This window comes from Muntiacus reevesi, chromosome 1, assembly GCF_963930625.1.
Source record: "Muntiacus reevesi chromosome 1, mMunRee1.1, whole genome shotgun sequence".
Taxonomy (NCBI): Eukaryota; Metazoa; Chordata; class Mammalia; order Artiodactyla; family Cervidae; genus Muntiacus; species Muntiacus reevesi.
In genome coordinates, this window is record NC_089249.1 from 53,880,208 (window position 1) to 53,893,756 (window position 13,549).

Sequence of the window (13,549 nt, forward strand, 5' to 3'; positions counted from 1 at the left end):
GTAGGCCGGGGAGAGACCAGACAAAGGGGGTTGCGGGGAGAGTGAGTGTGGTTTCTCGACCTTGCCTATAGCCCAAGTGACTCCAGAAGACACTGCCTCTGTGGAGTCTGTTGAGTATGTCAAGAGCCGTCCTCAAGAGTTTCTGGCGCTTCGCATAGGCTCGCGATGGGGACCGCGCGGCGCCGGGTACCTCCAAATCTCTCGGTGGTAGAACCCAGCGGGGCTGCGCCCGCGCATGCGCGTGACGGCAGGGCGCCACCCGCGCTCGCTCTGGCCGCGGTTGACTCGGCCTCTGGTGGGTACCAGGCGGGAGGTCGGGGGTTTGCTTGGAACCCCCGACTTTGGGGCACGTCAGGTACGTCTCTGAGCCCGGCATCGCCCGAGGGTCCGAGAAAGGGTGGGACACCGGCGTTCCCCAGGGGAGCTGGGGCCTCCCGGCGGCTGGAGCGACCGGAGGGCGCGGAGCAGGGGGCGGGGGCCGGGTTCTCCGCAGGCCGTGCACCGCGTTTATCGTAGTGTTTCCTCGTTTGTAAATTGGGTGGTAATTCCCCTCGTAGGTCAGCGATGACGGTGATTAACAAGAGCGCGCGAATGAACGCTCGCTGCGGTTAGTTAGCAGCCCTGAGTGGTGGCCATGTACCTGCGTGGCACGTACTTGCTTGGCTCTGAAGTCTTTGAGATTCCGGTGAAAGCTAGAGACTTCTTTCTCACTTTCTTGTTAGATTAAAAGAAGATACTGTATTTTATGGCCCATTGCAAACGGTAAAGCATTGCACAGTGAAGAAATGATTACGATCATCAGCGCGGATGCGTAGACCTTATTTGAAGCCCAGTTTCACTGCGTTCCCACAGCGTGACTGGAGGCACGTTACTTAACTTCTCTAAGCCTCAGTTTTCTGATCTGTAGATGGGAAAAAACTACTTGTTCTTCTTCCGCCAGGCCGGAATACTGGAGTGGGTAGCCTATCCCTTCTCCAGTAGATCTTCCCAACCCAGGAATCCAACCCGGGTCTCCCGCGTTGCAGGCGGATTCTTTACCAACTGAGCTAGCAGGGAAGCCCTGATTTTAAATAAAGAAGCCTGGGGCCCAGAGAAGTAAGTGCAGGGGCCCCCTGGGGGTGAACAGCAGAGCGACGGTTGGAACTCGGATGCTCTCCATTGGCTTCCTTTGTGCTGAGCCCTCTCTCTCCAGGGAATTTAACTGGAAAGAGGGCTGCCTGGGGCCAGGGATAGAGCTCATACCTCTTGATCGACACTCATGTTCCAGAATCTCAGGGTCTCAGCCAGAGTTGTTTGTGGATGAGTGGATCTGACTTAAAAGTTAGTCCAGACCTTTCCTTTTCCCTGTCTGTAATATATTGATGATGGGCGTTGACTTCAGTGTTATGAGAATTTGTGAGGTCATGGGTGAAGTGCCCTTGTGAACACATTATTTACCAGAGAGGTTTTGTTTCCTGAACGTTATTGACCAGAGATGTATTCACTTACATAACAAATCGCCGGCCATAGGCATTAGATTCTGCAAAAGTCCACCCAGTCAGTAATAAGTTAAAACCTGGAAGACTACAGTAGCTTGGCCAAGGTTTAGCCAGCAGCTTCGGCAGAACTGAGCCTTGAACGTGGCCTGTTGTAGCCAGGTGCTATGCTCAGTCTTGGTATTCTTAGCACCACTGTGGACTTTGCATGAACAGCTTGGCTTATTTTTCCTTCTTCAGATGTCTCCAGGTGCTTGAAGGGGCAGGGACTGCTTTTTATCTGTTTTTTTTTTTTTTTTTTTGTACATTAGTTTGGTTTGTTTTCATAAGTTATGCATGAATATATTGTCATTGTAATAATTCATTAAATCCACAAACATATTTCTTTAATATAACTTTATATTATAACATGAGATTGCCACTATTTGGCCATTTGGGGTTTTTTTTTTAACCTTTAGAATGGCAAATTCAGGAATTAGGATGGCAGAACAGGAGTTAGGATTCCATGCTGTCACTGCCAGGGGCCCAGGTTCCATCCCTGGTTGGGGAAGTAAAGATCCCGACACAGCCAAAAAAATTAAAATTAAAAAAATCTGTTTAAAAATGACAAATTCAGTTGAGTCAGCCATCCTACTTCCTTTCCCAGATTTAACCACTGTGTGCAGTTTGGTGTTTATCCTTCCAAATCTTTTTTATTTAGAGACCTATATTCTTGCTTTTCTTTTTTTCTTTTTGTCTTCTCATGTGCAATTATAATATATACATGGTTCTGTTGCTTGCTTGTTTTTTTTCTTTTTTTTTTGGTCATGCCATTTGGTATATGGAATCTTTGTTCCCTGATCAGGGATCGAACTCATGCCCCCTGAATTGGAAGTGTGTAGTCTTAGCCACCAGACCACCAGGGAAGTCCCTATCACTTGCTTTCTTAATGACAAGAGTGTGTTGGATGTCTTTTCAAGTCAGTACACGTACGGCTGTCTCTTCGTTTTTACTTATTATCTAGTCTTCCCTTATAATAATGTGCCATAATGTATTTGGCTATACCAACCATCAGTAGAGCTTTTGCATTGTTTCTTATTTTTGACTGCTACCAACAACAGAGAATATTTGTGTGAACATGTCCAAGTCTTTCTGGAGGATAAATTTTTACAAGTAGATTTGCTTGCCAAAAACTATGCACCTGAAAAACTTTACTAGGTTTTGCCTAATGGAAAAAAATGATAGCATCTTATGTTTCCACCAAGAGTATCTTTGTCTCCATACCTTCACCAACGTTGTATTATTGATCTCTTAAATGTTGCCAACATGATGGATGAAAATGCTTCTTTTTATGATGTACCCCACCAGTTATTAATACAAGGATAATTTGGTATACATGTTTAGCCAACTGACCATGGTTATGAACCTTGGGAAAACTGGATAACTTCTTCAAGCCCTAGTTTTCTCATTTCTGATATGGACAGGAAAATTACCTTATGGGATTCCTGCAAGGAATAAAATAAATATATGAAGTGTCCCAGCATTGGATCCAACTTCTCATGGATACTCAAGAAGATATTAGTTAGTTAGTTTTTGTTATGACCTTTTCTTTTTTGGGTGAAAATCGTTCTCCCTGGGTGTTCCTATTTCATTCCTGTTCTGCCCTCTGTGGACATAAGAGTAATTGTCTTCCCTCTTCCATGATTTTTCTTTTCTCCTGCAGAAATAATGCCAGGGCTTTCCACGATGTTTTGGATGACATAGTAGCGCGGCTTCAAACACCCTCAAGATCTCGGTCCCCGCTGCTGTCCCACCCACCATCAAGATGGAAGCACTCTGGTTTGTCCAAGTCCTAAAGTGTTATGCCCCAGCCCAAATGCCATCTCTCAGGCTGTGGGTCTACCACTGTTTTTTGGAGGAATATTGCTTTATAATGTTGTGTTGGTTTCTGCACAACAGTGTGAATCAGCCATAAGTATACATATGTTCCCCTCTCTCTTGAACCTCCCTCCCGCCCCCCACCCCATCTCAACCCTCTAGGTTGTCACAGAGCACTGGGTTGAGCTGTGTTATATAGCAACCTCCCACTAGTTATCTTTTTTATATATGGTAACGCATATGTGTCATGCTACTTTCTCAATTTGTCTCATCTCCTTCCTCCACTGTGTCCACAAGTCTGTTTTCTATCTCTGTGTTTTTAATCACACACACACACCAGTAAAACTCATGAGCACACACCCCTAAATGTCTTATGTATTTTATTTATTTGTAAGTCATGTGTACATATACTTCTATACATATATGTATATCTATGTTGTAAAGCTTCTAAAGAAGCTTCTAAACTTTTATCACTAATTTAACTGATATTAATTTCTACATCACTGAAAACAGTATGAAGTTTTTTCTTTGTGTCCTTATTAAATATATGTCTTGCTAATTGTGAAGAAAAGCTACTATGAGTTAGTTTTTAATAATAGTTGATATAAAACCTGGTTTCAAGTAGTCTTGAGAAGTTCCCTCTCTTTTTGGCCAATTTCTTGCTAGATATGATAAAATTACCATTTTATCTCATGATGTGGTGAAGGAAGATTTTTATCCCTGCGAGTAGGAAAGGTGAGAGCTTTGCCGCTTTCTTTTTGCTCATTTGTGCCTTCATTATTGTTATCGTCCTTCTACAGTTTCTTAGAGGGAATCTTGTTAAGCTATCTGTGTAATGTACATTAAAATTGGGCTTTCCTGGTAGCTCGAATGGTAAAGAATCTGCCTGCAATGCAGGAGACCAGGGTTTGATCTCTGGGTTGGGAAGATCCCCTGGAGAAGAGAATGGCAACCCACTCTAGTATTCTTGCCTGGAGAATTCCATGGGAAGAGGAGCCTCGTGGGCTACAGTCTATGGGGCTGCAAAGAGTCGGACACCGCTGAGCGAATAACACACACACACAATACAGGAAAAGAAAGGAGCCGTGGCCCTACCTCTCATCACATACAAAAGTTAATTGCAGATGAGTGTCTGTCCTAAATGTGAAAGCTGAAAGAAGGAAACTTTCAAAAGTTAATGTATGAAAATATCATGACCTTAGGGTAAGCAAAAATTTCTTAAATAAAAAACACTAATCATTAAAAAAATTGAATAAGTCAGATCCCACTAAAATGAAGAACTTCTTTAGTCAAAAAGAAACCAATAAGAAAGCAAAAAGGCATGTTCCCAGAAAAAGCTTTATTTCTTTAAAATGGAGTATATGTAGAAGCTGTTGCCCCAGGTGTGAGCCTTACCAGTGTCCAGGAGTAAGGATCTCACGCCTTTGGTTGTTGTTCAGTCGCTCAGTGGTGTCCAGCTCTCTGCGACTCCATGAACTATAGCACACCAGGCTTCCCTGTCCTTCACTGTCTCCCAGAGTCTGCTCAAACTCATGTCCATTGAGTCGATGATGCCATCCAACCGTCTCATCCTCTGTCACCCCCTTCTCCTCCTGCCTTCAATCTTTCCCAGCATCAGGGTCTTTTTCCAGTGAGTCAGCTCTTTGCATCAGGTGGCCAAATTATTGGAGGTTTAGCATCAGTCCTTCCAATGAATATTTAGAGTTAATATCCTTTAGGATTGACCAGTTTGATCTCCTTGCTGTCCAAAGGACTCTCTTGAGAGTGCTTCTAGTGCCTTGGTCTAGACTGTAAATCTGGTGATGCCAGTTTTTAACGAACTTAAGACCAGCCAGTTAGGCACTTGCCTGTGGTTGACACAGACTAGTCACCCAGACCTGTGTTCAAATACCAGCTCCCACTTAGGCCCGTAGTCTTTCTAAACCTCATCTGTCAGATAGGTATACTAAGAGGAGCTGAACCAAGGGTGACTGTGAGGACGGAGATGTTGCCAAGGTTTGGGCATGCTGCCTAGCACATCGTGAGCACTCAGCACAGGGGAGCTGTCCCCAGGATAGTTGATGGTCACGTGATAGAATGTGTGTTTTCATGATTTCAGGACAGGGGCACAAGGTCACTGATCCAACTCTTTGTACCCCTTGACTTTTTCTGACCCTGGGAGAAGGGAGCATTGACCTTTCCTTCATCAGGCTGAAGATGCCTCTCTTTGGAAGTACGTTTAGTCCGAAGAAGACGCCCCCTCGGAAGTCGGCCTCTCTCTCCAACCTGCATAATGTGAGTATCAACAGTGGTGTGCAGTGTGAACAGAGCCTCAAGCCTGGCCTCTTAATGGGAAGTGTGGTCCTCCAGAGGCATCCTCGTGGGAGGGTATCCTTTTAATTCATATGATTGCTATTGCTGAAAACATGTCTTAACTCCTATTTGGAAATTATTATCAGAGCTGTTCAAGAACCTTAAAAGATAGTCATTCTCATTATGATTTTGGAGACCAAAGGATCTTATCCAATTTGACTTCACTTGATTCCCAAGACTTGGCCAAGAATCAGTTTTTTAGTCGTGTCTGAGAACAAATTCATTCTCAAAGGATGATGTTTTGCCAACATTAAAAACGTTCAAAAGGATTTGCCACAGCTCCAAAGGCAAGTTTCCGAGCTCCTCCAGGGTAGAAGGGTTGCACTCATTTCTGTATATCCAGTACCAGCCCTGGCCCACGGTGGGTGCTCAGTGAGCTGTAGAAACATTGAAAAACACATTAAAGAACCGCTGCTACCACTAATTGGGACTTAGCACTTTATGCCTTTTCCAGGACATATGTAGCTCTATAGGAAGCAAGTGATGGCTCAGGCTTACATTTAAAAAGGATTTTTCACTTGACAAAAAATTTACAGTGAGACTTCTTAAACTGCCAAGTGCCCTGTAGATATGAAATAATTCAGTTTGCAAATTTCAGCATATATAGATTTTCTGGAAAGCACCTATTATATAAAGCAGTACTTTTCTTTTATAGTTTAAAAGTTTTTCGGTACCTTATTTAATTTTCTGACTTTATTTGAAAAAAAAATTATTAAATGTGCGGAGTTATGATAAAGAAAAAGAAATGAGTTGTTGGGGGTCACATAGTCAGGGATTCCCACGTGGCACAGTGGTAAAGAACCCGCCCACCAATTCAGGAGACCCAGGTTCTATCCCTGGGTTGGGGAGATCCTCTGGAGGAGGAAATGGCAACCCACTCCAGTATTTGCTAGGAAAATCCCATAGACAGAGGAGCCTGGCGGGCTGCAACTGGTGGGGTCACAAAGAGTCTGATGTGACTGAGTGCATGCAGGGGGTCTCATAGCTAGCAGAAGAGGTGCCGGGCCACAAGCCTGGGTACTCTGACCGCCTGATGCCGGCGTGAATGTCTCCCCCACAGTTGGACCGGTCAACGCGGGAGGTGGAACTGGGCCTTGACTACGGAACCCCCACCATGAACCTGGCCGGGCAGAGCCTGAAGTTTGAGAACGGCAAGTGGATAGCAGGTGGGCTGCATTTCCTGCCATTTTGCCCCAGCACGATGGTGGAAGGCAACCCGCACTTGGTGACCGCTGGTTGCACCCTTCTGCCAGAGACGGGGGTTAGTGGAGGTGTGGACCGGAGGGAGGCTCAGCGCCTGCGGAGACGGAACCAGCAGCTGGAAGAAGAGAACAACCTCTTGCGGCTGAAGGTGGCCATCCTGCTGGACATGGTGAGGAGTGCGGCCGGGGGCGATGCCTGGGCTTTCCCTGGGCAGCTTCCCTGCGAGTCATTTCAACCAGCCCACGCTCTCGAGTGCCAGCTTGCCCGGCACATTGCTCTGCATCTAAAGACAGGAAACCAAGGCAGACACAGCCCCCGCCCTCCAGGGCTCAGAGTCTAACTGAGAGAAAGACAGCAAACTTGGTGACAAGTGCCTCGGGTGAGGACAGAGGTTAGAGTCTTGTCCAGGCCTGGAATCCGCAAAGGGGAGGGAGCGCTTCATTCTGTCCAGTCGGGAGCCCATCGTGGGAAGGGGTATTTAAGGAAAGATAAAGCGAGGAATGGAGGCCGGAAGGCATTCAGGACTGAAGGACAGTCTGCTCCTGGCTGGGCAGGGACCCACACCACGCAGCCTTAGCCGGAGCCTGGCGAAGACCTGTGGAGAGCCACACTGCCTGTTGGCATCCGTTTCTTGTGGCTTTTAAAACCCAACAGCCTGTTGAACCTAGAGGTGTATGTGAAGGTTCCCGGAGAGGCAGGAGGGCACCCTGCCGTGTGTTTAAGAGCCTGTGTCTGTAGCTAAACTGCCTGGGTCCCTGACCCACCTTCGCCCCTGGCTGTGTGACTTCAGACAAGTTACTTAACTACTCTGTGTGACGAAGCTTAGTGTCTTCAGCAGTAAAATGGGCCCAAAAAGAGGATCCACCTCGTTACTGAGTTAATAATACAAGTAAAGCTCTGGGAGTAGCGTCTGGCTCGGGAAGCACAGCTCTTCTGTTTCACAGCCAGCTGACCTCTAGAGTCTGTGTCCCTCCATCCCTGTCTGCAACATCTTCTACCCTCTCCTCCAGAGACAAGTGAGGGATCCTAATGGGGGGAGTGGCATTCATTTTCAACTGTTTTTTATGTGAGCCACGACTCAGAGGCAACTTAGTCCTTTAGCCTTGAAATTGCCAATATCTGCGCTTTTCATCCCTTGAAACCTGGTGTCCTTAACACAGGGAGTGCCACACAACCCTAGGTGATAAGAAATGATGGGAGAATGGATGGTGAGTGCTCCACAAGCGCTTGAGGCCCTGGGTCATCAGGAGATTACTCTCTGCCCAGTTACAAAGGGGTTCCCATCGTGGAGGTGCCGGCAGCATGAGAGAAATGCCAGGGGCCTTTCCCAGCGCACAGGGCTGGCCTTGCCAACCTGAATCATGGCCCTGAAATATCCCTGCCTCTAACGGTTTGCTGCTCTTCTTCCAGCTCTCGGAGACCACTGCTGAATCCCACTTGATGGAGAAAGAGCTGGATGAACTGAAGAGCGTCAGCAGGCGGAGAAAATGAAGACCCCAAAGACATCTGTTTGGAGAACAGGGGGAAACCCATCCATCAGAAGAGGGGGATGTGGCTGAGGGTATTTTTAGCCAAACGGAGGGATCAGGTCCCGGGAGAGAGCATCATATAATAGGGCCAGAAGGCACTGGCCCCCTTGGGTTGGTGGTAGGAAGGTGACCGCAGTAGATTTCAGGCCAGTCCTGTGCTTCACGGCAGGGGAGACCTATCCGGGGAGGTCTGGGGGTGACGGAAGCCTTTGAGTTTTCTCCAGTCACTTAATACCCAAATGCCCATGGCTCAGGCTCACCCTCCTGGGACGGAGGTCATCCCATCATCCCCTCACGTCAGTGTTTGAGGTGTGGCGCCCTCTTGTTGGGAGGTGGGGGGTCTCAGATGAGAGGCTGTCCTGGTTCTCTGCCCTCCAGCCCATCCTCTTGCTCCTTTAAAGAACACTCGTTTCCCCCAGATCCACAACCTCCTCTGGCTTCAGCATCTCGGCAGCCAGCGCCAGCCTTCCATGGCAACACTATATTTTTGTGCTACTTTCCTCTCTATCCTACTTTTAAAAATTAAATTATGCTATCTAATCTCTCTCTGGCCAAAAGACTGAAAAAAAGAAGTCTCAGTTCCCGAGGAAGTGAGTTATGGAGGCTGGGTTCTAATCCTGGGATGCACCGTCATCTAGGTTGTGGGGGGATGTCCCCATCGCAGGAGAAGCATTCCAGCTTCCTGGGCATCCGCAGAGGCTGAGCTGGAGTAAAAACGGTCGCTCTGCCCAGACCCCCTGTCCACCTTCTTTCTGGGTGTTGGGACTCGCCTGGACCTGGAGGGATTGAGTGGTTGGGATAGAGGGCTGGCTTCCCCAAGTGGGAGTTTGTACCCTTAGAGGGAGCTGGGCTTCTCTGGCTAGTGGAAGGAGCTAGCCAAAGTCAGCAAGAGGGAGTCCAGGTTCCAAAGTCCAGGGGGAAGGCACTGGAGGCGGGGACACAGAGCTCCAGGCTTTAGAATGGGGATGGCTACTGAGGTCAGCTGTTTCTGGATGCCCGTTACCGCCTGGGACAGGGTTCTGGATCTTTTTTAGACTCTCTTTTGCTCCTCAGCTCAGCCTTGTGGAGCAGGGCATACCAGTCTGCATGCCTGTTGGTAGATAAGGAACCAAACTCCAGAGGTTTCAAAAGCTGGTCTGGGATCAGACAGAGGAAGTGTGGGAGCCTGTGATGCACAGCCCACAGTGAAAGAGGGGAGCTGGTGAGGGGCTGCCTCGTGTAGTCCCTCCTCAGGGCCAGCTCCCTATGGGGAGCCCATAATCTTCCTTCCTGGTGCAGGAGAGACTCACTGAGAAGACTGAGGAAGGATACTGGATGAAGCTGCAGGTCTTCACGTGGAAATAATAGGAGCAGTGGAGAGTTTGCCTGTTCCTCAACCAGTGTCTTTAGCAACCATTTACTGTGCACCCTGGATGCTAGACACCTGTAGACAGTGGTTCAGTGGTCTTATGATGGTTCAGCTTACAATATTTTGACTTTAGAATGGCGCAAAAGTGATACCCATTTAGTGTAAACTGGATTTTGACTTATGATAGTTTTCCAGGCTAGCAAAATGCTAGCAAAATGGATATTCATTGGAAGAACTGAAGCTGAAGCTCCAGTACTGTGGCTACCTAATGCAAAGAGCCGACTGAATGGAGAAGACCCTGAGGCTGGGAAAGACTGAAAGCAAAAGGAGAAGGAGGCGGCAGAGGATGAGAAGGATGAGATGGGTTTATTGGGACATAAACCAAAGAAGGGCCATGTTTGTAATTCTCATGAAAAATTTTCAAGTTTGTTATCATCATCCCCTGCTTTTAGATGAAGAAACAAGCCCAGCAAGATGACCCAGCTAGAAGGGAAGGATCCAGGACTGAGCTTTGGAATCAGGAGGGGCATGTTTCATGGTCCCAATGATGAGGGTCCTGGTCCCCTCTGCACCACCACTGGCACCTGAAGGGGCTTCAGTCGTGTGGGACAGCTCTGCAGTGAGCAGGCACTTGTATTTAGGGTGAGGAGGGAAGCAAACCACTGGTGAGTTTCACCAGAGGAATGCTGACCGACTTATTTAAAAAAAAAAAAATCCCTCTGGCTTCCCTGTGTGTGAGAACAGATGGAAGGGGGCAAGGATGGGGCCAGAGAGGTGGCAGTTTAAGAGAAGTGGTCAGATTCTAAGCTGGAATTGAAGGTGGAGCCCACCAGTGTTTGTTGATGGATGTGCTGTGTGAGCTGAGTCAAGGATAAGTCAAGAAGAGAAGGATTTAGCTCTTAACCCCTACCTTTTTCCATCTCCATTTTTCCAGTGTTGTAATGTCACACTTTGATTAAGCAGTACTCATTGTTCACATTATACCTACCTTAATACTGTTATAGATGAAATTTGGACTATACTGTTTATTATCTTTGGGCACAAAGGTTAAGTCAAGGATAATGAAAATCTGTAAGAAATGGGAAAAAGAATCAGTCATATCGCACTACCATAAACCTTTATGGTTCCTCCCTCCCCCCACCCCACCCCCCCCACACACTGAAATGCTATGTGGTTTGGGAGTTCCCTGGTAGTTCCGTGGTTAGGACTCTGCATTCACTGCTGAAGGGCCTGGGTTCAATCCCTGGTCAAGGAACTAAGATCTTCAAGCCATGCGGTGTGGCCAAAAAGAAAAAAAGAAAATGCTATATACCTTCAAGATCTTACCTTTTAATCAGATATATCTATCAGGTGCTGGCTAAAATTCTTCCTCCTCCAAGCTTTATTGACCAAATCTACTACTTTGGGGGGCGCTCAAGTAAATAATGCTGTCTACTTAATATTTGCTATCATTTGTAATCACTGCAACCACTTTGTAAATTTCTGAGCTGTCATTAGGGAAGAACTGTTATTGAAGAACTGAGATAGAAAGTTCTGTGGGTGTGAGAGAGGGAAAGCAAAAAACCAGAGAAGGGTTTTCCCTGGTGGTCCAGTGATTAAGAATCCACCTCCAGTGCAGGGGACACAGGTTCGATCCCTGCTCTGGGAGGATCCCATGTGCTTCATGGCAACTAAGCCAGCCCTCTAGAGCCTGTGGTCCACACGAGACGCTGCCACAATGGGAAGCCCACGCACCTCAACTAAAGAGTAGCCGCCTCTCAGTACAACTAGAGAGAGTCCCCCCAAGCAGCGATGAAGACCTGGCACAGCCAAAAATAAATGCTAAAAAAAAAAAAAATTTACAGCTCGAGGCCTAATAAGGGGACCCATATGCATAATTGTACAGATATGGGCTGACATGTATGGTTTCTTGGGAGGGGGTACTTAGAGCTTTTGTAAAATTCTCAAAGGAATCTATGCCCCACACTGAACCAAACCAAATTAGGAACTACCTCATTGCTAGTTTCACATTCCGACACGAGAGAAACAGGAAAGGTGGAAGCTATGGAGTTGAGGGATAGGGGGTAAGAGGAGCTGGGGGTGGGGATCTAGAACACCCCAGCTCCATGCAGATGGCAGAGTCACCCTTGTACCCAGCACGGAACATCATCCCTCAATTGATGACACCTGCAACTTGTCCCTCAAGGGAGGCTCTGGGTTATCACCAGTCTTCTCGTGTGTCTCCTTTGCTGCCACTGAGCCATTTCTCCTTAAGATAATCAGTGACACTTTCTCTCCTTCCTCCCCAGCAGCTCCTCCTTGAATTCACTCTTGGGTTGCGGGAAGAAGATACCCTTCCCCACCCCCGACACTTTTAGGGGGATTTTTGGAGGATAGTTCTAATTTTTTTGTTTTTAATTAAAACATTTTTATGTGGCAAAACACATAACATAAAAATTACCATCTTAACTATCTAAAAGCTTATAGTTAAGTCATATTAATACACTCATCGTATTGTACAACCATCACCACCATCAGGGATTGAACCTGCACCCTGCCCCCCGCAGTGGAAGCACAGTCTTAACCATTGGACCACCTGGGAAGTCCCCTATTACCGGGTTTTGTGCTTTTTTTTTTTTTTTTTTAGGTTTTATTTTTATATATTTATTTATTTTGGCTGCACTGGGTCTTCATTGTGGTACTCCGACTCAGTAATTGCGGTATGTGAGATCTTAGTTCTTTGATGAGGGATCAAACCTTGGCTTCCTGCATTGGGAGCATAGAGTCGTATCCGCTGGACCACTAGGGAAGTCCTGTAAGGCCCAGTTTACACAATCGACAGTTTATACAGTCCAGATCAATGGGTCATCATGGCATTTTACAAGATTAAGAAGGAAGGTTATCTGGACTTCTGTGGGGGCCCAGTGGTTAAATCTTTGCTCTTCCACTGCAGAGGGCACAGGTTCGACCTCTGGTCTGGGAACTAAGATCCCACCGTGGCTCAAGGCCAAAAATAAAACAAAAACTTTTTTTTTTTTTAAAAAAGGAAGGCTATCTCCTAAAGAGTTGTGACCCTTGAGATTAAGAAGGAATATCTAGGAGGTCCCCAGGCAGTCTATCTGTCTCCCAAGGAGGTCTCCCACACCAGTCAGTCCTAAAGGAAATCAGCCCTGAATATTCATTGCAAGGACTGATCTGAAGCTGAAGCTCCAATATTTGCCCACCTGACTCAATGGGCCAACTCTTTGGAAAAGACCCTGATGCTGGGAAAGATTGAGGGCAGGAGAAGAAGGGGAAAACAGAGGATGAGATGGTTGGATGGCATCACCGACTCAATCGATGTGAATTTGAGCAAACCCTGGGAGATAGTGGAGGACAGAGAAGCCTAGTGTGCTGCAGCCCATGGGGTCAGACACACAGAGTCAGATATGACTTAGCAACTGGGCAACAACAACAAGGAGGTCTGGTTAAAAGAGTAACAATACATGCTAAAGGGGAGGGAGGAGGCCCGAACAGGCAAAGGAAGATTTTATGTTTAAATTTTTCTTATCTTTCTATAGTATGAATTTTATTTCATCAGAGACAACATCTGTAGTTTCCATACAAGATGGCCTTCTCAACCCTTCAAGAGTGTTGGTCTTCTAGCATTTTTTTTTTTAAAGTATCTGTAAAAGAAATCAGATGCCATTGCTAAGTCACTTCAGTGGTTTCTGACTCTGTGCGACCCTATGGTCTGTATCCCGCCAGTCTCCTCTGTCCATGGGATTCTCCAGGCAAGAATACTGAAGTGGGTTGCCATTCCCCTC

At 46.7% G+C, this 13,549-nt stretch overlaps 1 protein-coding gene across 7 annotated transcripts; it reads left to right on the forward strand.

The window, feature by feature from the left end:
* The first annotated feature begins 234 nt into the window (after window positions 1–234).
* Window positions 235–8,956, forward strand: CBY1 (chibby 1, beta catenin antagonist). 7 transcript variants are annotated; one of them, XM_065943900.1, is made up of 6 exons: window positions 241–355; window positions 3,178–3,293; window positions 5,522–5,606; window positions 6,745–6,850; window positions 6,938–7,056; window positions 8,298–8,956. In XM_065943900.1, exons 2-6 carry the CDS (start codon window positions 3,280–3,282, stop codon window positions 8,376–8,378), a joined length of 405 nt encoding a protein of 134 aa, XP_065799972.1. In that variant the 5' UTR covers window positions 241–355; window positions 3,178–3,279; the 3' UTR covers window positions 8,379–8,956. The 7 variants fall into 7 exon arrangements, with proteins under 7 accessions (XP_065800015.1, XP_065799972.1, XP_065800005.1 ...); XM_065943905.1 differs by having other exon boundaries at window positions 277–295; XM_065943924.1 differs by lacking the exon at window positions 241–355 and adding an exon at window positions 3,999–4,067 and having other exon boundaries at window positions 5,497–5,606.
* Window positions 8,957–13,549: the final 4,593 nt, after the last annotated feature.